The sequence below is a fragment of the Podarcis filfolensis genome (assembly GCF_964270895.1).
Source record: "Podarcis filfolensis genome assembly, chromosome: 8".
Taxonomy (NCBI): domain Eukaryota; kingdom Metazoa; phylum Chordata; class Lepidosauria; order Squamata; family Lacertidae; genus Podarcis; species Podarcis filfolensis.
The window spans coordinates 62,658,870-62,685,051 of NC_139611.1; the positions used below are offsets into that span (position 1 = coordinate 62,658,870).

The following is a 26,182-nucleotide window of genomic DNA, read 5'->3' on the forward strand; positions in this document are numbered from 1 at the left end:
GCAGAGCATAGCCATCATGGCTAGTAGCCACTGGTAGCCTTTTCTTCCTTGAATTTGTCCAATCCTCTTTTAAAGCCATCAAAATTGGAGGTTTTCACTGCGGCAAAGCTGTTGCTGCCATGTTGAACTCCAGCTAAGGGTGGCTAAACCAAAGGGCACTACATCCGCTATCTGGGCTAGAACACATTCTTCTGATGAAACACTTGTTTTATCAATTTCCATGTGTGCTGCAGAGTAGCAGCAGCAAAGCAGGAGCCATTTTCAATAAGAAATATACTTCTGGCCCACTGTACTATGCCTGTAGTGAGGGAGATTTGTCGGGAGTAAAGACATTCTGTTATTTATTAAATTTCTATTCAGCCCTGCATCTAAGGATCACAGGGCAGCTCACAATATAAAAACACCAAAATACGTAACTTGGTAACAAATAAACCAATAGCCCTGCTCCCGCAAACACGTTTAAAAAGCCATAGAATGTCAATTTGGTGGCCAGGTTGCTCACTGGGGCAAGACCATTTGAATATATTACACAGATCTTGGCTCAACTGCACTGGCTGCCAATATTTCTGGGCTCAATTCGAAGTGCTGATTTTGACCTGTAAATATAAAGCCTTAAATGGCTCAGGACTGAAATACCTCAAGGACGGACTGTCTCCATATGAACCTATCCAGACATAGGATCATGGTCTGAGGCCCTTGTGCTTCCCCCACAAGAAGTCTGGAGGGTGGCAACAGGAGAGTGGGTCTTTTCTCTTGGCAGAAAACTACCCTCTTCAACCAGGCCTTGGGCTGATTAACATGCAATACCCTTTTAGATGTGTTGTGGCGGTGGGGTTACTGTTTTGTTTTTTTGGCAGAAGTTAGGCTGCAGCTAGGAGCAGGGATACTGCATCATCCTTATTCCACTCCCTGCAACCAGAAAAGAGGGTTGCGGGGGGGGGGGGCAGTTCCTTGCTAGTTTTCATTAGGTGAAGATGCTAAGGTAACACCATGTATGTCCTTCTGTGAATTGCCATTTCGAGATAATGCGCCTTATTAGCGCCATTAAGTATAAGTGAAAAATGAACGTGTGAAAATGGGTCTCATGTTGTGCATTGGGAGTCGGGAGGCAGGTCTCTACTCTGGACCAGTTGAACCCCACTGAGGTATACCCTCCTCCACTCCACCTCCCTCACTGAGGGGAAGAAAGAGTTGCTGAAGGGGAAATAAAATCCCGCCTTTTCTGCTCCACCCCGTGACCTAGGCTACCAACCACAGAGAAGACTGGGAGGTGGGGTGAACGCGCGTCTCCCACCCGTTCCTTCCCACCCCCCTGCCCTCAACTTCTCCTCTATCCGGGTCACTCACTCAAGTAAAGTGGGAGAGAGAGACGCGCATGCCCGAGAAGAAAACTGGTAAGCGCGTCCTCGAGAGCTGCGCACGGGCGCGGCGGCGCGCTCTCTGTCGGAGGAAGAGCAGCAGCAGCATCGAAGAGGGAGGGGCTCTCTGGGCTCTTTCCGAGGCGCTGCCGATCCGCAGGCTGGTCGTGCCTGGCTGGCCCTGAGCTCGCCTTCCTCTTTGCGGGGCGGGGCGGAGGGGCGCCTGAGAGGAGCAGGGAGGCGCCGGTGGCCGCGGCTCTGATCCCGACGTGGAGGAGACGGTGAGTGCGGACGGAGGGAACCCGGGAGCCCATTCTGCCCTCGCTTTTGCCCTTTCCCCCTTGCCATAAGCTCCCCGCCCCCCATGCCGGGTGTGGCTTCCTTGTCCTTCGCTGCCCTCGCCACACTTGGTCTGAGGGGAGTCGTTGCCGCCCTCCTCTCGCCTTCTTCCCCTGCATCTAACCCCGGTCTCCTGCTCTCCTTTCTTACCCTCTATTGTCCATGAATGCCTCCCCCAATTATTGCACGCTAGCCCCCCCCGTGCCCCATTTCTGTGGACCCTCTTCCTCCCCCCCCACCTCGACCGATCCTTATCGACCCCTGTGAGCGGTTCGTTATCAACATCGTTTCTTCTTCCTCCTCTTTTATTTTTTAATTTAATGCGCGCACCGTCACGCAGTTGGAACCTCCATGGACAGAGGCAGTGTATCTTTCACTACTACATGGTGGGGGCAGACGACAGGGAGGAGGAGGAGGAGGCTGCTATCTCCTGCTTTCATGCTCTGCTTGTGGGTTTTCCCGAAGGCACCTCTCTTGGTCACTGATGGAAATAGGAAGCTGGAATAGGTGGACATCTGATGTGGTCCATCTTAGCAAGGGAGTCTTCTTATTACCATCACCTGCTCAAGAGACTGTTGTGTCTGTCCTCCTTCTCTTCTCTGCTTCCTGTTCAACCTCGGAAGGGCATTGTGTCCTAAGCCCTTCTTTTTGTCAATTCTTAGTACCTCTTCCCAGTGCTGGTGGCTCCCTTTTCTGCCCCCTTCATATCAAACCCCTTGAATCCTCTACTATTCCATTCCAGAGGAGATGTTGGCCTGCCCCTGACTGCCCCCACCCCCCACCTATGTGGGCAGCTGTGCCCTTCTGCCACCCCCCAACTCAAGAATCTACTGTCACCACCCCTTTTTTCCTTTTGCTGTCTGCAAGGGGGTGATGCCTTCACCTATTCCCTACTGTTGCCTCTCAACAGCACCTGCCTCTGTCCTCTCCCCCTTACTGCCTCCTACAAATATGTTACCAATGCTCCCCTTCGCCAGCTCCAGAACCAATTATTTTTCTTCCTCATTTTTCTCCTCTGCGTTGGCCTTGCTCCTTTTTAATGTGCGTTTTCTGGCCTTACTTCTGCCAGGCATTTCTTATCCTGTTTATTTCCCCTGCTTCTAAAGCAACTTGTTGCCTTACCTGTTTGCACACATCTATTATTCCTGTCCCCCCATCTCTTCTCACCAACCTTTCTATCCCCTTTCTGTTACATGTGCATCATTGCTGCTCTTTATTGCTTCTTTCTGCCCTTCTCCATTGCTAAGCCAGTCATTCCTTTCTTCCAGTTGTCCACCTTCCTTTTCATTTTTTTTATTGTGCTCTTTACACCATTTAGACCTGCCATATTGATACTTCATTTACCACTGGTCACTCTTATCTATGTTTCTTGTTGGCTTAGCCCTTATTTCTTGTACTTTCTCCCCTGTTCCATAAAGGCACTATGTGTGCCTCCAGTGTGATGGGAAACTGGTTTCTCCATCACATGAATGAGCCATGGCAAGTATTGGGTTTACCCACTCCCCTCTCCTGTTTGTGTGCTAGAAGAGGGGATTAGAAGCATCTGTGACCAGTTTTAAACTCGCTCTGATGCCCTGTGATGTCCAATCTCAGGGCTCATCCACACTAATTTTCCTCCATACTTTCTAGGCACAGGTCCACGTTTTTCCAGTCTGTGTCCGAGCACATTTTTTTTGCCCCACCACTTCCCCTGCAAAAAACCTGCTCTTTAATGTTCTCTGTAATATGTAGAAAACCCTAATTGCTGTTTGTTCCAATTCAGCATTAAAGAGCGGGTTTTCCTGGGGAAAGTGATGGGGCAAAATAAAAAACAAAAAAACCCCCCAAACCACCACACTCAGACACAGACCAGTAAAGGACAGGGCAGACAGTAGGTGTGGATGAGCCCTCAGAGTTGTGGCTTGTTTAGTGACATCAAGCCAGGATCATATTGTGGTTCCAGATTGTTGCTTGTTCTGAAACCATAGTTAAAGCAAACCACAGTTTTAAACTGGCAGCAGATATTTCTAATTTCTTTCTGGCATTCTCACTGCTGCTTATTCATAGACTGAGAAACCAAGGTTCCCCATTACTTCTGATAGAATGATAATTCACTCTCCTCATCCAAAGAGGAGGAGGAGGAGGAAGAGGTGGTGGTGGTAATGGATGGGGTGGGGAGGATAATGTTTCCATTAGGGAAGAGGTGGAGTTCTTGACTTGTTTCAATTAGAATGTATAATTTCCTCATTGATTGGTGTGGATGGGTTTGTCAGCACAACGAAGTATGTCATAGGCACAGGCACACAGGTTAAAGGAACCCGTGGGTTCATTCTCTGTGTCCTCCATGTGGATCCAAAAGGTAAATGTTTGCCTTAAAGTGGAAATGGAAAATAATCTTTAACATCAAGCTACTTGCATTCATATACCAATGTATCTGTCCTTTGCAGTTTGGGTAAGCTTGCATTTTGTAGCATAGGAATTAACTTTGGAAATATTTTTCTATTTTTCTGCTTCATCAGTTTACAGATTTCGCCTTCCCAAGTCATGAACATCAGAGTTTAAGCGGTGGTAGATTAAAAGCAGAATTCTCTGCAATGTGATTTGGAAATATGCCCTACTGTGTTCAGAGGGGATTGTTCCTATGTGTTTAGGATTGCAGCCTAAGTTTCAAACCGCTTTAGTTAGTAAGTGTTTGCCTTCATCCCCACCATTACTTTTTGTAAAATCCTCTTTTTGCTTTAATTCTAGCAATGCAAATAAAAGATGCTCAGTAAAAATGTTTGACAATTTATTTTCTTACCCTAAAAATACTTTTTCTGTTCTTTTCTGTCAGCATCTTCTGTAGAACAACAGATTCAGTTTTACAAATTTCCTTATGTAAAACAAACATTCTTCGGAGAAATGGTACACTGTACTGTATTGTTACAGAAGGAAATAAGTATAATTTTACCACATTACATCATAGATTATGAAAACTCGCTTGTGCGTTATTTGGGTAAAAAAGGTTTTGCCTTTTCTAGAAGACTGTTTTAGCTTAAATTTAAATGTGGACATGTGCACTGTTTTCTCAGTCAAAGATTTAAATTGTTTTTCTGTGAAATTTTTAAATAACTAATAGAATGAATATATTTCCATATAAGCCTAAGAACAGCTCCTTAAAGCTCCTCTTTCTTTGTTGTTGATATTATATTTTGTTGTTTTTCCCAAGAAGTGTCCCAAAGCAACTTGCAAACTGATACAAACATTAAAACCAAGTATAAAAACCAGAATAAAACGTAAAACACACACACAGGCAGGTATAACTCAACCCACTCCACCAAAAGAAGAGTAAGAAAGTGGCCACAAACCATGTTATAATGATAGTTGTAGGCTGCTAAATAATAAGGGATATTAAATACCACAGCAATGCTATATGTTTGCTTTCAGTGCTTCAACACACACACATAGGTTCTGTGTGCCTTTTTACTTTTAAAATCTCTCTACTGAGAAATAGTAAATCAGGTCATTAAGCAAAACTTTTGTATTTCATACATGGTTCTGATTTTTAAAACTTAAAAGTACAATGAACCATTTAATTTCAAAACTCCTTTGTGTATATTATTACTTTTTCTGTTGATGCAGTTTCACACAGTTTGCACAACCAGTCCTCAGCTCAAAGCAGTTCCATCAGTTTTTAGTTCTTCATTGCAAAAAGATTACGGGCAATCTTTGAATGCATAAAATTCCAACCTCTTGATTCAATCTATTAGTCATTTTGTTATATTATAAGAACAAAAAGTTCATGAGCCAATTTGTACCCAGTCATGGGTTGTGGTTCTCTTTAAGAACCTTGCAATTGTCAGTCTATTGTTATCTGTTTGTAAATGGAAAAACTGAAACAGAGGTCATGTAAGGTTACTTATGTCATCTCAGTTCAGCAGCCCATAAAGCTTGAAGCTAGTGTTCTGTTCTGTACTGTAGCTGTAACCTCCTTTTCATCGGATAACACAATGTATTTTGCTGCATTGTAGATTTCTTCGTAGATCAGCATTTCTTTCTGTTGAAGGTCTTTTTACTAAAAATGTCACTTTGCAATCCTTCTTGTAAAGACAGAGTGTTTACAGAAAGCAGAAAATGCTGCTCTTTAATCGTAGCCTGATCCTTTAAGCAAATTATTTCAGTTTGTGTTCCCTTCTTCATCAGTGCCCCTCCCCTCTCAGTTTAAGGAAGATGCAATGCTGAATCGGGTTTCTAGAATTCTGTACTAAATTTCTCAGTTAACAGTTGGACCACCCCCACCCAAACATTATGTGCTTAACATAAAAAACAAATATGCAGTAAATATTTTGGCTGCGGGGTCCTGCTTCTTGAGCACTAAATGTTCGTGCAAAGTTAGCCTCTAAGCAGAAAGAACGGCAATATTTTTTTAAAAAAACCTACTGTAGTTAAATGGCATATAATTGGTTTAAATATAATGGTTTAAAGAAAGTTCCTCATTGCTCTGCTTTCCTACTCATCTTCCAAACTGAAATGTTTGGGACTTGACTTGTGAAGTCACCTGTCTACGGAATGATGATACTGCTACTTATTTCTGCTCTCTCTTACAAACAATGTAGTTCCTGTATCATTCCTGAAACTTTTATTGACTGACTAAAGTAATGGCCATCTAATATTTTTAACCTAAGGCCGTTTCCAACCATTATAATATACAGTGGTACTTCAGTTTACGAACTTAATCCGTTCCTGAAGTCCATTCTTAAACCAAAACTGTTCTTAAACTGAGACGCTCTTTCCCTCAGGAGGCTTCCCGCTGCTGGTGCCCTTCCACCATTCAGTTTCTGTCTGTAGACCAAAGTAAAGTTCACAAACCGGAACACTGCTTCCTGTTTTGCAGGGTTCATAAACCAAATTGTTCATAAACAGGACTGTTCTTAAACCGAGGTACCACTGTACTTTTATGTATATAACTGAATATTTCTGATACTTTTCTCCTCCTACTCCACCCTGCCCTATCTTAGATATTTGGCGCATTTTGGGCTTATTGCTGCTATACCAAAAGTTGCTGATTTCCTAGATATATAGTCATTTTGATTTACCTTTTTCTTTTTCCCTAATATATGTATTCCTGCACTGTGGGTGAACTACTTCATATAGTTCTTTCCCCCGTGCACAAACCAAGCCCCCACAATCCCTGCTGGAAGCCATGCGTCGCAACAGGGCTGAGTGAGGGATAAAATTGCATGCCATGCCTTGTTCTCATTTCAGTCTGATATATATTGTGTAGACGTGCCCCAACTACAATGTAGCTAATTTACTGTTGTAATCCAGGGAAGGCCATAGGAGTTTGAAATATATTTTCTTTTCTTTGCCGTGTCCTGTGTTCTTTTTGCTTCAGGACTAGTTATTGGAGTACTGATAATATTGTGGTAAGGCACCTTGAGAATGTGGCAAGGACTGGAGAGCAGAGAAGTCCCTACTTTTTAAGTGTTTTCAAGCTTAAGTGTGGAACTCCACTGAATTATTTATTTGTATATGTATGTTTTATGAGGCGTATATCTTCATTTTGTAATTCTAGAGAATATCCAGCTGGCTGATATAATTTGGGCAATACTTTAAAATGTACATTGTTGACTGTTAATGCACCCGGCAGAAATATTGATTAAGTCAATATATTTCTAAATATTTAATTATTTTCCTAAACATTGTTTCCTTGGAAATTGAAACCAGCAGAATATTATTGAAAGCTATTCACACGGCTTCTACAAACACCATTTATTAAGCTGATAGTACCAAACACATTTCGAATAACTTTCATTGTTAAACACACCAATAGTAAGTACTTCTGTAAAGTTTTTTACAGTTTGTAATGTTCAGAGGGGTCCGCAATTTTGGCCTGGCCTGGGCCTTGCTAGCCAAGACTCTAGGACCAGATTTGCCCCTACACATCAGTGCCCTGCCAGCCTTTCCTGCAGGCTTACTGATTTCGCTGTTCCAAATGAGATATGCCATGTGCCTCATTCACAAAGCAACTAAACAACTTCCAGCCTCTCCAGTTCTCTCCTCTGATTGTTTGTAAGAAATAAAAACTTATTTGTTCAGTAGCACTTATTTCCAAATCAGATTGCAGCCTCAGCATACTAATAAGTGATCTTGTTTAGCATCCTAGGTTTCTTCACTGACTAGTATATGTAATCAAGATCTATGAGGCTCAGCTCTGGCTGCAAACTTTGGAGGGACCAAGGTACAGGGTGTTCACAGTGGTAGCTCTGTTTCTGTGGAACTTGCTTACTGGGAAAACTTGTCATTGCTCCTCCTTGATGTCCTTTTAGAGACAGAACAAATAAATGTCATTCAGCTGCTTGTGAGTGCTATTTTGGCCACTATAGTGATAAAGCTTCATACAAAACTATATTTTATCAGTCATCTGAATAGATAGAAACACAATTGTAGAGTTGGAAATGGATCCTAAGGGTCATCCTACTCTAACCCCCTGCAATTCAGAAATCTCAAAGAAAGGACAAGTTCTCACACTTGAAAGAATGGTCTCAGGGTGTTTTTTAAAAAAAAAACTACCTTCCCATAGATCTTTTTCCTGCACATGATAACTAAACATTAAAACTTCAAGTAAAACAGTACCGTACAATTCTCTTGTTTTCTCTCTTTAGGCAGACTCCTGCTTCAAGTCTGGAATACAAATTAAGGAAGGTTGCTTTGAGTGGACAATGATTAGAGATACAATGAAGGCGTGGAGTGACAGTCAGTCAGATCTTTACAGCAGTGACCTAGAAGAAGAGGAAGAAATGATTTTTGGAGAAAATGAAGAAGACTTGGAAGAGATGATGGATTTAAGTGACCTGCCTACCTCACTCTTCGCCTGTAGTGTTCATGAAGCAGTGTTTGAAGTTCAAGAGCAAAAGGTAAGACATGGACCAAACTAGTGTTGGTCTATTAAAATGCCTGTTTTAAAATGTGTGCCTTTATATCTTACACGGGTAACTTATCTGATACGGGCAACTTTAAGTTCACATGTCCCAAATACACATATGATATTGCTTTTTTTTTATGAGCGGCCAGATAAGAATAGATTATGCAGAAAGGGAAGTGAATGGGAAATGTTCAGTATTGCACTGAGCTTTTCTTTAGTTCCAAACAGTGGTCTGGAAGAATCTTCTACAGCTTGGATGTTCAACTGGTGGGTCTGCATTGGAACCCAGTACTGAGTTGCAACGGTAACACTACCACCCAAAAAATAATATGGAAAAAAATAAGAAGTAGATCCTCAAATGCATGGTGTTTTAAGTACTACTTATTAAATCAGCCATGTGCATAAGAGTGGTTTGGCCTGTCATATCTTGTTTTATGGGCACACATACAGTCCCTTTGCTCCTCCCTAAGATATGATAAACATTTCCCAGATTAAACAGAGAAGCTCCTTCTTATATTAAGCACATATTGTATGAATGCACATGTAGAATTTCCCTCTTCATTTCAATGGAGAGGACAACATGTACCAGGTATGGATACTTGTAAATAAACCCACTCTTGCAGAAGCTCCATGTGCTTTTTAGATTACCTCAAAATCTTCATCTAACTTGCTCATAATTTTGTATTAACTACTTGTTTAGAAAGCAAAGATTGCGATTGCTATGTAAATCAAGAAACAGAGTTGGCATTGCTTATAGTAATGAGCAGCAGTTGTATGGTTTATGCATTGCAATCCTATGCAATCCTTGCTGCCGTTGTTGAGATTTGGACCAGTGTAAACATTCATAGGATTGCAGCCTTAAACACGGGAAGGCCAGTTTGTTCTGCAAACAATTTTTATGAGGTATCCAACATTTCAAGCCTCATAAATATCCCCACAGAATTTTAATAGCTTGCTGAGGGCTGGCAGAGCCTATTTCATTACCGTGCTGGGCACAAAGGGGGGATGGAGCTCTCCATACACACACCCTTAGCTAGCTCACTCACCTGCATGAAGTACCTTGTTGCCTACAGCAAGGCTGCACATTTCTTTCTGAAGAAAACCAAGGCAGATAATGAAAATATCAAAGCTGCTGAATTAGTCACACACCAGGCTTTAGAATACGCCTTGGAACTTAGATTAGCTTCTATAGCATTTTAGAATGGCTCTCTCTGGGTCACTTTAAGTTCCTATAATTTTGGCGGAATAGAATGCTTTGAAGAAACAGGTTTTGTATAAGCAAATAGGCCTCTTCCAGGAGTGTGAATGCTGTAATTGAGATCTGATCCTAAAGTTCTCAAAATCATTTAAATATTGAACTGCTTTTTAAATTCTTCTCCCTCTCTGTCATCTTTCTTTAAAACAAACAGATATTATTCATGTAGAGGGAGTAAAACACTATTATTACTTTTCATTGTCATGGCAGTCCTAGAGTAAGGTAGATCATGCGTAAGCAGGCATGTTTCCATGACAGCTCTGTGCAAGGCTGAATGTGTTCCTGGATTAATATAGATTTACATTTTTATAATATGTGTTGCTGACAAAACATGGGTTTTTTTCTGCTGGTATCAAGTGTTGTGTGAAATACTGGATTTTAGATAAGCTTTGTGTGCTACAGATCTCTCATGTGGATTTTTAAAAAGGGAATAAAGACTTGCCTTTTAGTGTCTTCCTTTTTCTAGTCTGTTTAAAATGCGATTCATCACAATTTAAATAGCCTTAATACTGTTCCCTAGAGTTGGATTAATCTTTCATCTATTTCAAACAGAATATCTTAAAATTGCAAACATACAATAAAATTGAGTGTAACAGTTGTTGGGTAAGTATTTGTAAACATCTAGACTCTGGAATCAAAGTTTTAAAAGCCCAGGCAGAGAGCCAGTGTGGTGTAGTGGTTAAGAGCAGTAGTCTCGTAATCTGGGGAACCGGGTTCGCGTCTCCGCTCCTCCACATGCAGCTGCTGGGTGACCTTGGGCCAGTCATACTTCTTTGAAGTCTCTCAGCCCCACTCACCTCACAGAGTGTTTGTTGTGGGGGAGGAAGGGAAAGGAGAATGTTAGCCGCTTTGAGACTCCTTAAAGGGAGTGAAAGGCGGGATATAAAATCCAAACCATAGTTTCTTGGAACTGAAATGTAGCTTCTGCAGCTGGCTGATATTTGTGATGCCCAAAAAAAGCTTTTAAGCAGAATGGCAAGTCTACAATTTCACTGACTAAAACTGTTCATAATATGGTTCAGATACAAATCAGGCTGAATTATATTGTTCTGAATTACTGTTTCCAATCTTGTGTTTCAGATTTCTTTTTTGCAGTTGACAGAGGAGCTAACATGACCTTGAATGTTGAATAAACACCAGTTTTTCTTAATTTCTCATATATCAGGTGTTAGTTTTAACATCTGATCAGCATTCAGTTTTGCAGAAATAATGTTAGCTACTAATATTCACATCTGTTTATTGAGATGTTTCCATAACACCATTCAGTCTTATGCATAGTCTTATATTGCAGTCTTGTATTATTCACTCTTACCTGGGACATACTTATGGGTGGACATGCATAAGATTACACTATGAGAAATTTAAACCTGACAGTTTCAGATACCAGATTAAATATGGTAGTATTAAAGAATACAAAAGGAGTCGTTTTGGTGAGTGCTGACACATACACCCCATGTTAGAAAGGAAATCTAATCTGCTGAGGAGGAGGAGAAGTAGTGTAGTCTACATGGGAGGTATTTTTGCTCTGTTTGAGGCTCTTGGAGGCATTAAAAGATTAGGAAAGGAATCCAGTAGGGAAGATATACTATGCATCCTATCTAAATGAAGAAGAGCTCTCTAGAGCAATGTTTCCCAACCTTGGGCCTCCAGCTGTTTTTGGACTACAACTCCCATCATCCCTAGCTAGCAAGACCAGTGGTCAGGGATGGTGGGAATTGTAGTTCAAAAACAGCTGGAGGCCCAAGGTTGGGAAACACTGCTCTAGAGTGAGAGATAAGCATCAGAAAGGTGACATTCGAAACTGCAGTGGGGTGGGGTTTGAATGCTTATAATTTCAGGGTCAGATGTTTTAGGATTAGTGTTTATTAATTTCATAAAATTGCTTGGTTGGAAAACAAACAGCAGTTTATAAAAAAGGGAGAGGACTCTCAAACCATAGGGCCATGGGAGCAAGCCTGGGTGGGAGTATCTGTGTGTTTTTCAGTAGCAGACAGCATGGTGGGGTGGTGGGAGTTGCCTCGCCTGATAGCTAAGTCATTGCTGCCTCCTGCAGTGCAGCAGGGAGGTTGGTGTGGGGCAAATGCACCAGTGTTCCTGCCAGTACATTTGAACCATGACCTCTTTCCTTCTGCCTTGCCATTCACCTTCCCAGAAAGCAGTGGCGACTCAACTGCCAGGAGATCAGGTGAGTGCCACGCCCCAACCATGTTATTAGCTACTGTTTGAAGAAGGAGAAAAAGAGAATCTGGTCCTATCATCAAACTAAAAAACTAAAAAAAAATGCACACAAGGAAAGGGGAATTGAGAGTAGGTCATGTGCAGAGATTAAAACTTGTCTGCTTTTCTTTGTTGTATATACAGTGTTGTAATCCACACGGAGCATCTGGGATTGAGCAGAATAAAAAGCTGAAAATATTTATTGAAAATATTTATTGCTGAAAATGTGCTGTGCAACTATTGGATGTGTTGTGTAGCTAAACCTACACCACCTTCTGAAACTATTTTTTCTTATGTTTGACCCGCTTATTTTGAACATCCTTTGATTTTTAAATTTGAGGGAAATATATATTTAAGCAGGTTACAGAAGTTCCAACCTGTGGGTGGATAGGTCTTGTCAATCCAACTGTTGCATTTTATCATTTTTTCAAAGCTGGTCATTATCTGAGATTTCTAGTTTACTAGAAAATCATGGATACTTACAGGTCTGACCCCATCATGGAAATACTTATCTCTTCCTGCCTTGCATTCTGCGTAGAGCTCATCTGCTATGTAGCCAAGCTCTGTGCAGTTGTTGTTTCTGGCTCACTGCATAAAGCAAAGGAGGCAGGGACCCATCCCGGGAATGCTTCACTGCAAAAATAACCCGGTATGATTATTTTGGTCTTGTTTCCTATAATCCTTATTATCTCATCTCAGTAACTGCCTGATATGTTATCCCATAAGCCTGATCTATTCATTTGGCTGCCTCTGCATGTTCATTTCCCAACGTTCTGAAAAACATGGTGACTTAACAAAATTGTGCCTCCTTTGCACAAGGTCATCTTGGGCAAATGTGACCGGAGATGATGTAGTGCTGTGTGTTACACTGCATACTTTTATTTTATTGCAAGCACTTCTCTCAATTTACAATTCACAGCCCCCAAACCCTGACCTTGGGGGGCCCTTCTGTGCCAGAGTTCTATGGCTTAAAGGGGGTTAAATAGTGAAATAAGATATTTATTTTTGGCAGCAAGTAGCCCTAGGCATCCATAAATGAGAATTTCTTTGCCTCAGTGGTTCCAGCAAGGGCATATTCAATAGGTGTGTGTTTAGATTCCTGGGGCCCAAAATACACCAGGGGAAAAGTAAAGCATCTTTCCATCCCCAGGAAAAGGAGCTGGCAACATGTTGTCATATTAGATATGCATATAATTTTAAAAGCAGCTTACTTAACAGCTCTTGGATAGAAGAGAGAATTATGTAATAGCTGATGTAATAACACTCCTATTGCTGCTTGGGTGGGTGATGGTAAATGCAACTAACTAAAAGATGCCTGCTCTCATGAGGGGGTGAGTTGTTTTCTTAGTAGACCTTTCTTTTTCAAAGTTTGAACCCAGTGGAAGTAAAATAGTTCAGTATCTTTTTAAAAGGTGCTTATTTCTAGTGTGGTGTATTGAAGATAGTATGTTGCTGGATGGGATTTTTTTGCATTCTGATGAGGTTTTTATTACCTTTTTTAGCTGGTTCTTCTAACAGTTTCTTGAATTAAATTTATTATAAAATTAAACATCCTTGCAGAGGTCAGTTTTATTGGCTTAAAGCAGGGGTGGCTAACCTGTGATCCTCCAGATGTTGCTGGACATAAAACCGGTCCCTGACTATTGGCTGGGGCTGATAAGAATTGGTCCCAACAACAGCTGGAGAGCCATAGTGTAACCATTCTGGCTTAAAGAGTTTTGTATACTACTACTGAGTGCTCACTAGAAAGACAGATCCTGAAGCTGAGGCTCCAATACTTTGGCCACCTCATGAGAAGAGAAGATTCCCTGGAAAAGACCCTGATGTTGGGAAAGATTGAGAGCACAAGGAGAAGGGGACGACAGAGGACGAGATGGTTGGGCAGTGTTCTCGAAGCTACCAGCATGAGTTTGACCAAACTGCGGGAGGCAGTGGAAGACAGGAGTGCCTGGCGTGCTCTGGTCCATGGGGTCACGAAGAGTCGGACATGACTAAACGACTAAACAACAACAACAATACTGCTATTGCATGCTGTTCTGTTTTAAGCAGAATTCTTGACTTTTTATGTCTTGCCACTACAGTGGTACCTCGGGTTACAGATGCTTCAGGTTACAGACTCCACTAACCCAGAAATAGTACCTCGGGTTAAGAACTTTGCTTCAGGATGAGAACAGAAATCGTGATCCAGCGGCATGGCAGCAGCAGGAGGCCCCATTAGCTAAAGTGGTGCTTCAGGTTAAGAACAGTTTCAGGTTAAGAACGGACCTCTGGAATGAATTAAGTTCTTAACCCGAGGTACCACTGTACAGCCTGTCTTCTCACTAAAATTTCGAAGTGCTGCAGCCTGTTAGTGTAGACTGGGCATTGGGAACATCAGGCCTGTGACCCTCTCCAGCCCATGTCCCTCACTGACCATGCTCCAAATCCTTCTCAAGTTTTGTTTTGTTTTTTGCCTGGTTGGAATGTGTTATTGAACTGTGATAATTACTTATTCTTGTTTGGATGGAGAAATGGAGGAGCAGCAGATAGAAACCTCCAGACTTCCCTGTGTCTGGAATGTAGCCTGCTTTTAAAAAGTGAATCACACCTGTTGCTCTGCCCAGCTTTTGTCTCTCTCCCCCCAGCCAGCATGTGGCCCTCAAGCTGAAAACCCTGGTGCAGTTAGTGTTGAGCAAGATGGACTAATGGTGTGATTATATACTATTTGTGTTTCCTATCTAATGCTGGCTTCTTCTATGGAGCAATATTACCGAATCCCTGATAAAAGAATATTTCATCTCCTAGTGAATGTGTATCATGCTTGTCTGGTGCAAGGTCTGTATACTTGCTCAATGCGTGTGTGATGCCTGGTCTCTACATTTCATACATCTGGATCCACCAGCAATTCTGTCTTTCCAAAATAAGCAGCCACAGATGATGGAGTGGAAATGCACAGCTTCAACTCTGTTGCCTTCTCTGATTCATTAGCCTGACATTCAATTTTAAGTGAAATGCAGGCAGGGAAGTTTTTTAACCCAAGAATGGTAACCTGTGGCCCTCCACATGTTGAACTCCAACTCACATCAGCCAGCATGACCAAAGCTCAGCGATAATGGGAGGTGTAGTCCAGTAATTTATGGAGGGCCACCGGTTTCCCACCCCTGGATTAACTCTTTACCCCCACACCATTTTTCTGATCATGGGTGTCCCACAGGGTCAGGAGGGTATTCACGTATCACTAGCATAACGTATGACCTGTGTGTATGATGCCAGTAAGTGGTAGGACCGTTCTGTTACATCACTAACCATATTAAAACATCTACATGTAAAGGGGGCTTTCTTGTTTCACTGTCCTCACAATTTGGGGACTGGCAGCCCAGGAGACTGCATTTTCTGTGGCAGCTGCTAAGTTGTGGAATTCCCTCACCACAGAGGTGCATCTGGTACCTTATGCAATTTCCCTCATGTGCTGAACTTGCACGTATCTACCCTGGCCTTTGGCATCTGACAAATGTTTTTAGGACCCATCCTATTCTATTTCTTTTAAACTGATTTTAGTAGTGTATTTTTAAATTGCTGTAGCTTGTAGTGAAGTGTGGGCAAGAAGTTGAATTAATAATGATAGGAATACATGTACAAATTGCCTGCCTGTTAGCAATGTTTTGTAAATATCTACATCTGTTGACACTATCGGATGTATGAATTGTTAATGCTAGATCCCTGCAGCTTTTCTAGCTGCCTCATGTTTAGTTCTAAACTTCTAGTAAAATATGAGTCAGATGAAACTATTGTGACTGCCTGGTGAGTCATCAGTCAGCAGAAATACAAGGTCATCAATGAGATTGTACTCATTCAGAGGGATGGTGGCTTACTGAGTCCTATGAATAAGCTTGATTTTAAAAATACCAGTTCTTCTACAGCATTTAAAAAACTATCAGTTGCCTTCCCATGTAAGTAGCGTGGCCGCAACACATATTATTAGCTTTCAATCACATCATTTACTAAAAAGTTATTCTCGAGAAAGACCCGAGTACTTAAATTCTCCACCCATTTGAAAAAACTCATTTTAGCCTTTTCATCTACAGCAGGGGTGGTTCAACATGCAGGCCACATGCGATCCTCAAGGCCTTTTTTGGCGGCCATTTCTAAGTACCAGAGGAGCGACGCTAGTGGCAATGGGAGTCCCAACATCCAGGATCGTCCCCCCCACTCCATTGACCAGCAGCAGCAACGAATTGCTGCGCTCCGGCATCCTTGGAAAGTCCCGCCTCCTCAGTTTCCCTGCCATGGGTGCTCCAGGTGATGGGACGGTGGCCAGACTTTTGTTAGCGGGGGTTCCTCCTGATCGCTGTGGCAAGGGTTCTCAAATGGTGTGACGCGCCACACTGGTGTGGCAGGAGAGGATGGCAAGTGTGGCGGGAAGATTCAGGGACAATCCAAGCAGGATTTAAACATTCCAGTGTGGTATCATATCATATCATAAGATTTTTTGGGAGTGTACAACCAGAAACAGTATCCATGTCTTTCTTCAAGAGCATTGGCTATTCTTCTACAATTCTGCATGACATATTGCTGTGAACAGGGATTTTCAACTCTGACAAATATGAAAGATCAGAAGAGAGAAAGGCTTATTTGTGTTGATGAGGAGATGATAGTTTGTCTCAAATTAGGCCTAATATAAATATGATTACCCAGCAAAAGTAAGATCACACACCTCATTGAGTTTCTATACATCCTTAAAGTACATATTTAAGAGGCTTATTTATAATTATACTTGGGAATTATTCATGTTCTTACGTATCTGCATTGTTTTATACTTTCTGGATGTCCCATGATCATATTATAAAGTAGTTGGGTTCTATGTTATAAATCAAGCACTGCTAGGAGTTGTTTCTTTTTGTTTTCCAATATATTTCTTACCAATAAAAGGAATGGTGTGGCGCGAACAAATTTTTATTCTGAAAGTGTGGCCCGGAGAAGAAAGTTTGAGATCCACTAGTCTTATCCCTGTTAAAGGAAGGGGGGATAGACAAGACAAAAACAACAACAGGAGGCAAAAGAAGAGGCAAAGCCTCAAAATATCACTGAAAGATAAAACTTTATCAGTAGTAATGGTCCCTGTGAAACAATAAGATGATCAATATATTTCAGTTGATGACAGCCTTCCTCAGGGGCACTTCACAAGATTAAGTTTCTGTCAAACCAGAATTAAAATCCCTGGCTGAGAAAACATTTGATTACCATAAATCACTATCTCTTGGCTTCAGTGCTTTATTTCATAGCTTCCCCATGCATGCAAATGAGATTATCAAATAGTCACAGATGAAAAGTTCATTGTGAATGTAAAATCCATAAAAGGAAAACCCTGAAGGTGGAATTCCCCCCCACACTTTGTTTTGAAGTATGAAAAAGCTAGTTACCTGTAAAACACTTTGCACCTTTCCATATCCTAGTATGTAAAAGACATTGAGATTGGCCACTAGATGGCCCTGCAAGCATTACATTATATACAATCTTTTGTTGACTATAACTCCTATTTACATAAATATGAGGCAGTTGGTTTTGTTTTTCTACTGATGCTCAGTACAGGTGTAGGTAGAACTCTACTAAAGAACATTACCAACTTGATTTTGTAGTGCTAACCTGCAGTAGTAAACTTTGAGGAACCTAACAGCAAAAATGCTCTGTTTCAATCCCTAGGAACGGTTTGAAGCTCTCTTCTCAATCTACGATGATCATGTTACATTCCAGCTATTTAAAAGCTTTAGAAGAGTAAGGATAAATTTTAGCAATCCAGAAGCAGCAGCAAGAGCACGAATAGAACTTCATGAGACAGACTTCAATGGGAAAAAACTCAAGCTGTATTTTGCCCAGGTATGCATGCATGCATGTTTGTCAAGATTTGTATCCTGTCTTCCTATCCAAGGTGATATCTCTCTTCCATATTATCCAGGTGTGAAGCACCTTATCTGTCTTACCCCTTTATTAAGCCTTCTATGTATTTTTCCAGTAGCAATTTAAACACCGGATGGCAAACACTGGCTGTCTTTTTGACCTGTTCTGTTCTAGACCAGAGACAAAAGTGAGCAGGCAACAAATGTATTTTTTTCCTTTTGTAGAATAGCCTCATTTCTACATCCAGACAAGCAAGAGACATTGTAGATGACCATCAAGATGACCATCCAACCTCTGCTTAGAAATCTCCAGTGAAGCAGAGTCCACCACATTCCAAAGGATTCCATTCCATTGTCAAACAACTCTTACCATCAGAAAGTTTAGTCAGGTGTTTAGTCAGAATCTCCTTTTTTGTAACTTGAATCCTTTGGTTTAGGTCCCACGCTCCCGTGCAGGAGAAAACAAGCTTTCTCCATCTTTCATGTGACCAGCCCTTTAGAAATTTGAGAATGGCTATCATATCTCCTCTTTAGCTTTTTTGCTGCTGCACCACACTGTTGACTCATGTTAAGCTTGGATCCTTTTCACATGAACTACTGGCAAACCAGGGGTCCCCCCCCCATTTAATATTTGTGCAGCTGGTTCTTCCTGCCTAAGTGTGGAACCTTACATTTGTCCCTATTGAAATTCATTTTGTTAGTTTGGGCCCAGTTCTCCAATCTGTTAAGGCCATCTTGAATCCCGATGCTGTCTTCTGTGGCATTAGCTACCCCTCCAAGTTTGGTGTCATCTTCAAATTTGATGAGCATCCCCCCTATCCCTACATCCAAGTTATTCATAAAGTTATTGAACAACAATGGACCCAGGCCCGAACCCTGTGGCACCCCACTTGCCACCTTTTTCTGGATGAAGAGGAACCATTAGTTACTTCATCCAGCCCATATTTTACCAGCTTCCTCGCAAGAATATCATGGGGGACTTTGTCAAAAGCCTTAGTGAAATCAAGATACACTACACCCACAGCATTCCCCTGACCCACCAATCTTGTAACTATCAAAAAAGGAAATGATATTCATCTGGCATGACTTGTTTTTGAAAAACCTATGCTGGGTCTTCATAATCACATCATCTTCTAAGGAGACATTTGCCTGCCTCCAGTCTGCAGGGACCTCACCCAGTCTCCAAGAATTCTCAAACATTATATATTATTTAGTGCAACCCCAACCAGAACAGTTGGTGGCCATAAGGCTATGTTTTCCTTTCAGAAAGGAATGTACACAAGCCAGTATGTTCCTTGAATATGTTTTATGAGCTGCCGTACTTCACTATAGAGGGTCAGGGCTCTATGCACTCAATGCTTTTTTTAAAAAAATGTAAAACTCTACCCTTAGAAAGTATTGTTCCTGTGACCTGCATTTCTCTTACCTCATACAATTATTCATTTTTTTGTCTACTATTTGTGTTAATTTTATTCTAGTTTCTGTAGTGAAGAAGAGGAGTAAGAATCCAAACAGGGCATGACTATTCCCCTTCCCTCCCACCACCACTGGGCTTCTTGTTTGGCCATCCCTGGCTTTTTTATTTCATCAGAAATCAATCATACACTTCACAGCCATAAGAGCTAGAAACATTATTGTAAAGAAGAAAATACTGCCGTTGCATACGATATTTGTCCCTACGCACAATTGCAGCACATGCAGGACCCTGGATGTAGTCATTTCATTAGTCATGAGGCTGGTGATCTATTCCTTGCTTAGCCAGTGATTCAGTGGATAGCTCTGAGCAGATCCCTGGTTGTAAAAGTGCATGGTAGTGGCCTCCCCAACTGGAAGAATGGATGAGCTAAGAACTGAAAACCATTCTGTAGTACATTTGTAGTGTAGGCATTTGAGAAGAGCTTAGTCAATGTATTCTATACTGATGGCATGGTCAATGTTTAACTAAAATAGCTACAGGGAAGGAAACTGTGCGTTTAGTATCTGGATTCCTTCTCCAGTCAGTGAAAGAGGTTTTTTAATTGTGTGGCTAGGCTAGAAAAACAGTTAAGAACTATCTTCCAAGAGAATAATGTCCTCCTCTTACTGTTTTGACTGCATTTGCTTTCTCAGGTTCAGGTGCCCAATGAAGTGGGAGACAAATCTTACCTCTTGCCACCACAGCCTGTCAAACAGTTCCTGATATCGCCACCTGCATCCCCACCAGTAGGATGGAAGCCAAGTGAAGATGCCACTCCCATGATAAACTATGACTTGCTCTGTGCTGTTTCAAAATTGGGCCCTGGTAGGAATGCTTTTTTCTGCCTTGCTTTCTCCATTTCTATATTAGAAAAAATGATAACATCAGGCTTGTAAATTGCCACTTGCCTGGTAACCTGTGACACGTAAAAATGGTCCTGAGATGACTATGAAAGGAAACCTTTTTAAAAAAAAAAAAAGCTTTGCTTTGTTTTGGGACCACAAATGACTAATAAGAGTGAGGGGTGAGGGGGCTACCGTAAACGTCAGTCGTCTAATAACTTTTGTGAACTTTTCTGTCTGCAATAGACTTCAATAAAGGACTATACGTAAAAAGAATAATTTTGGTACAAAATGTAAACGGAATTCCGTAACCACAAAACTTACGATGTGAAGTTGGAATGAAATTGTTTAAAATTTGATTCTGCACAGTTTGAGCAGATTGATTTCCTGCTCCCCAGTGGTGCTGGTTGTTGGCACCACAAGTTGGAAGTTGCTTTGTTTGTGAGGCAAAAAAGGGACTGGGAGCAAGTGATGTTGAGTAGGTCATTTCTACTCAAATTGTCCTGTAGTTTTGATACGCTGTTTAGAATTTAAGAGGGGAGATATAGATATATAGATATACAGTGGTACCTCAGGTTACATACGCTTCAGGTTACAGACTCCCTAACCCAGAAATAGTGCTTCAGGTTAAGAACTTTGCTTCAGGATGAGAACAGAAATTGTGCTCCAGCGGCAGCAGGAGGCCCCATTAGCTAAAGTGGTGCTTCAGGTTAAGAACAGTTTCAGGTTAAGAACGGACCTCCGGAACGAATAGGTACCACTGTATAGATGTATAGATATATAGATATAGATACACACACACACACACCTTTTATAGTGTTCTGTCCACCGTGCTGATACAATAATGCTGTAATTTGTCCTACCCTCTAGGGGAGAAGTATGAGCTTCATGCAGGAACAGAATCCACTCCCAGTGTCGTCGTCCATGTGTGCGAAAGTGAAACAGAAGAGGAAGATGAAATTAAAAATCCCAAACAGAAGATAGTGCAGACGAAGCGTCCGGATCCACCACCCACATTAATAAATGAAACAAAAACTCTTGAATGTACGCTAGAGGTAGGGGGTGGGATGCACTACTGAATTTGAGGCTCTCTGATAACAGCAGTGAGTGGTAAATGTTTGCATTGCTGTGTGACGCATAGCGGCAAAAGACTTCTCTTGTAGTCGTCTCGCATCAGAAAGACTATAGATGCCAACGTTTTGAAGAGCACTTTAATTTTAAGGTTAACTCCCAAGATGTAGCAAATCCACTGGGTTTCAAGTCCTAGAATACTAGGAAGGTGCCATTTTTGGAATGTGTGTTACCATTTTCTTGGTGTTCAGAAGGCAGAAAGGAACTTGGCTGCTGCCATCTCTATATGGGTTACCACATGGTTTTGTATGTGAGTCTCATGTATATTTTTGTGTGCTGATGTATAACATGATCTGAGTAACATGATGTTCTAAGTAATATATTGATGAAATATAAATGTAATGTACAATGTACATTGTTATCAGTAGAAAAATCTCAAACTGGTTTGGGGTGATAGAACCAAATTTCCAAACAGGTTTGCTTTTGTGATTTTTGTTTTTCCTTAGAAATGCCATAGTTGTGTGTGTTGAATTTCAAGGTACTCTTGTGAATTGACATGAGGCAAAAGACAAAATTGGAACTGTGATAGGTTGTCTTTCTGCTCGTTGCACCTATGAAATGCAAACTAGGAAGCTGCAGATTATGGACTGACTCCCTCTTTGGCCCGTGTCTCCTAATTTTTCTTAGCCTGTTTCTGTCTCCAGCTGTGGCTGTCCCAAGTGCAGGATTTATTTTTTGTGTTTATCTTGTATCTCTAGCAGCAGGATTCATACAGCCAGGAAGGGTCCTACATCCACATGGCTCTTCATAAAGCTTAGCACCAGAGTGTTGCACGTCTTGTCCAGCCAACTGGATTCCTCAACTGGATTCTCCAGGATGTGGTATGCAAAAGTGCACAGCCACCCCCTACAGCAGTGACAGTGTAGATGTGCCCCTGCGCAGGTCTGGAAGTATATACCATTTTTCTTTTCCCCATTCCCTCCTAAAGGCTCAGACTGGTTTGTGCCCCTACATAGCAGGGTGGATTTGATTTGATTTAAATCAGATCAAGTTAAATCACTATTTAAATCACTAGTCAGTAAGACTTGATTTAAATCACTTTTTTACAGAAAGACTCATTCTTGCTGGTATAATCTTAATATTTACAACCAAATGAAGGTTTCATTTTTGGAATAATAAATTTTCAGAGTAATTTTTACAGTTATATCAAAAATTACTAATTTGGTTATACTATTAGAAATACATAGACAAATAATTATGAAATTATTGTTTATATTTAGACAACTTTTCTGCTGTACTTTATTGGAAGGAGAAAAGTAATCATTTCCTCAATAACAATTTAAACAATTTATTTAACTAAAACAATAACATTATAGCATATGTATCCATGTTTGTTAACTGATGTGGTTAAACGATTAAAAAAAAAAACAGTCTGAGTTTTAGCACACATTAAAAACTTAACACAAATCCTTCTTTCCTGATGAATAGCCTTTAGAGTATAATGTAACTTAAATAGAAAACTATCTTTAGAAATATTTTTCCTCCAAAAGCATTTTATTTTAAAATCCGATTTAACTCAAAAAAATCCAATTTTTTTCTTTTTATCCACCCTGCTACATAGTCTTCTTTGCTGAGCTATTACAGTCCTCCCACCCTTCAACTGTCCTACTTCTTGACACCCAAGCCCTCTTCAGACCCCTTTTGGTACTCTTGCAGAGAACATTGATTTAGCAGGTTTTGGTGAGCTTCTACTGGAATTGCTTGCTTGCTTATTGCCTGAGCTTTCCTTCCTTCCTTCCCTCTCTCCCTTTGCATTGAATCTTATATCCCTACTACTTCTTGGGGAGGGAGAAGAATGTGCTGCAGGAAAAGTGTTGACCACCCAGCTGCCTAGACTTGACAAATAAGGCTAGCCTTGTTTGTTATGCCTTTTCTTAACACTGTGTTTCCCACCTTAGCGATTTTCAGCAAAGTAGCACCTTCAGATGCCAGATATTTTCCGTAACACTACATAGCTGATACTTTTTATGGTTGAACTAAATGAAAGAATGGAGGGGGTGGGTGGGAAGTATATGTTGGATTCTATTTTATCTATAAAACCATCAGCTCTACCAAATTTGCTAAAACCAAGAGTCTTGTGGCACCTTAATGGCTGAACAAATGTATTACAGCACAAGCTTTTGTGGACTACATGCAAATTTGCTGGGAATTGTGTTGGATCTCAGTGGGGAAGGACCTCTCTCTTTATGCCCAGTGTCGGAAACCGCTTTTCTTCCCGCTCCACATTATCTGACATACGTGGTGGGGGGAGTGTGTTCAAGTCTCTCTGCACCAGGCTATGGAAACATTCAGAAGCAGTTTGAATCGCTTTTGCTTGAGACTCTTTGGAGCCAAATACACAGCAGAAAAATTATACTGGTTTCAGTTCTCTACATCTGTCAGAAGCCACAGAGAAAGAAGAAGCCACCAATAATGGCTGGCTGCTAACACCAGTCCAAATGACCCCTTATTTATAGTGATTCAAGGGAGTCTGTACCACTTCAAGCTTAAGCAGGATTTTGTCCTACTAGTGAGTGAAGACTGTCTTTGCTTGGGACCAGGTTTTAGGGGTACAGTGTTGGAGGTGGACCAGTAAGTCCCATTCAAAGCTCATGCAGTGCTAAAATTTACTGGCTGGCCTTGGGCCAGTTATACTTTCTTCATGGGCTGCCCCAAACTCTTGATGCACATGTAAAGTTGAATATAGTGGAGAATAAATACAGTTGCTCTTTTACCAGAATAAATCTTAATTCTTGCCTGTTTATTAAGAACCAAGGCAAAGGTACTTATCACAGAAGTTGTTGGTTCCCTAAAATATGTTGTAAGGCGTTTTCCTCTCTTCTGTTAGCATTTTTTAAAAAAAAAACGCATCTTGATAACATTTGTTCTAAAGAAAAGTAGAATTTGGTTCTTTCCAATAAATGATCCATGTTTACTGCGGTGTGCTCAGAACAGAGTATTAAGTCTGTTTTTGCATGATAAACTTAGGAGGTGAGGAAATCCAATTCCTGAATGTGAACCATGATGATATCCAGGTGGTATAGCTTTGTTTGTGGGTCTTTGAAACCCTTTATACCTCAACTAGATTCCCGGTAGCTGACATCCACCTTCTCTTCAGGAGTCCTAATCTCTTCATTAGTGAAGCTGCAAGATGTATTCTTTTATAGGTTTATGTACAATAGCGAGATCACCTATAAATATATACTTAACAAAATTGCCTGGTACCTGTCAATTTTCTAGGCAAGCTGTTTCCTAAGGCAGTAGAAAGGGGATCTGCCCTTGGGGCCAAATCTGCTTTCCTGAAAAATGTTCCCTCATTGCCAATGCAGAGGTGAGAGAAGTGTAAAGAGACCAATATTTGAAGCGGCGAGGTATGCTGGCAGGCTGCTTTAGAGAGTGAGGATTGGGGTGTTAGGCTGCCACGCCTTCTGCTTTCCAGGGCTGTCCCTGTCATTAGGCAGAATGAACCCTCAGTTGGCAGATGATTGGAGGCAGTGGTGGCAGCCACCCTCCATGTTTCTCTTGACTCCTCCCTTGCCATTCCCTTCTGTGTGCCACATGTCCTGTGCTGCACCTCCTGAACTAGCCTGCTGCCCGCAGGTGCGGAGGGCATTATTCTGTCGCTAGTGTTGAAATAAGATCCAGCTGTCAGCCTAGTTGTCTTGTGCAGATGGGATGGGAGGGGGAAACTCCACCCTGTCCTTTGCCTCAGGCAGCAAAATGCCTTGGCCCATAAATTGTACTTTCTCGGAGTGGTTTCCTGATAGTTGGGGACCAGGGCTATAGAACTTGGAGAATACTGTGCTTTTCATAATGAAGTGTCAAATCACGAGACGTGTTTAACAGCTTGGTATTGCTATAGATGATGGTCAACAGTGTTTTTCAAAAAGGACAAATAAAACATTTTGCCATTTATGTGCCTTGTTTTTTCTCTGTGAAACAGGAGGGAAGGAGACAGAGATGACCTATGAAACCACAGTCTATTGTGAATTTCGTCTGGCCAAGCCTTGCTGCAATTTTCATTTTCATTAGCTTGTGCAAGAGAACTTCTTGGTTCATTTTGCCCCCATGTTAATTAGCATGGCAGAGATGTTCCCTCTTGCGCCTCAAATGTCTTGAGCTGGCCTTCCTGGGAAACATAAGAAGGGCTTCAAAGATGAACAGAGGTAGGTGGGCTAGCAGTAGGCCAGGCATTATACTATGTTTCCTGTCCACCACCAGAAAAGAGCACGGCTTGCATACTGGGAATAATACTGGGAATGTGCTACCTGTTAAAACGCTGGCTGTACAAGCCTATTTCCAGAACATTAAAACAGAAGTTTTACCAATAAGCAGTATAAAATTTGCAGTAATGAATCATGGAAGAGTGTTTCATCCCAAAGGACCCCACCATCCCTTCACCACAAAGGTTTTGTGCCCTTCTACCCTTCCTTTGAGCTAGTGCTCTTGTGTGCTGAACCATTTCTCCAGCAAAGGCCTGAAGCTGTTCCTACTTAATTTATTTCAAAGCAGGTGATGTGATATATATATATATATATATATATATATATGCACACACACACACACACACACACACACATTTCATACACTGACATAATTTTTTCCTTCACCGGGAGACAGGTTTATCTAGTGATAGGGGAGGTGTGTTTGTTTAGGTAACTAAGTTTCGAAAGTTTCAAGGTGGGGTGAGGGTAGGAAAGAACGGGTTCCAAATCTCGTTAATATGAGCAATCAACATAGCAAAAAGTAATTTCCCTATTTACTGTTTCCTGTGTGCGCTTTTATTGCAACTTCAAGGTGTTATTCTGCTACTTTGTTGAACAGTGGGCCTTCTACTAGGGCTAGGAAT

General features: G+C 41.4%; 1 protein-coding gene across 3 annotated transcripts; it reads left to right on the forward strand.

The window, feature by feature from the left end:
- Window positions 1–1,314: 1,314 nt before the first annotated feature.
- On the forward strand, window positions 1,315–25,248 carry RCAN3 (RCAN family member 3). Of its 3 annotated transcripts, XM_083625636.1 has the most exons (6): window positions 1,315–1,639; window positions 4,196–4,360; window positions 8,321–8,572; window positions 17,732–17,905; window positions 20,035–20,206; window positions 21,094–25,248. In XM_083625636.1, the coding sequence occupies exons 3-6, from the start codon at window positions 8,378–8,380 to the stop codon at window positions 21,300–21,302; spliced, it is 750 nt and encodes a 249-aa protein (XP_083481762.1). In that variant the 5' UTR covers window positions 1,315–1,639; window positions 4,196–4,360; window positions 8,321–8,377; the 3' UTR covers window positions 21,303–25,248. The 3 variants fall into 3 exon arrangements, with proteins under 3 accessions (XP_083481762.1, XP_083481760.1, XP_083481761.1); XM_083625634.1 differs by lacking the exon at window positions 4,196–4,360; XM_083625635.1 differs by lacking the exon at window positions 4,196–4,360 and having other exon boundaries at window positions 8,325–8,572.
- Window positions 25,249–26,182: the final 934 nt, after the last annotated feature.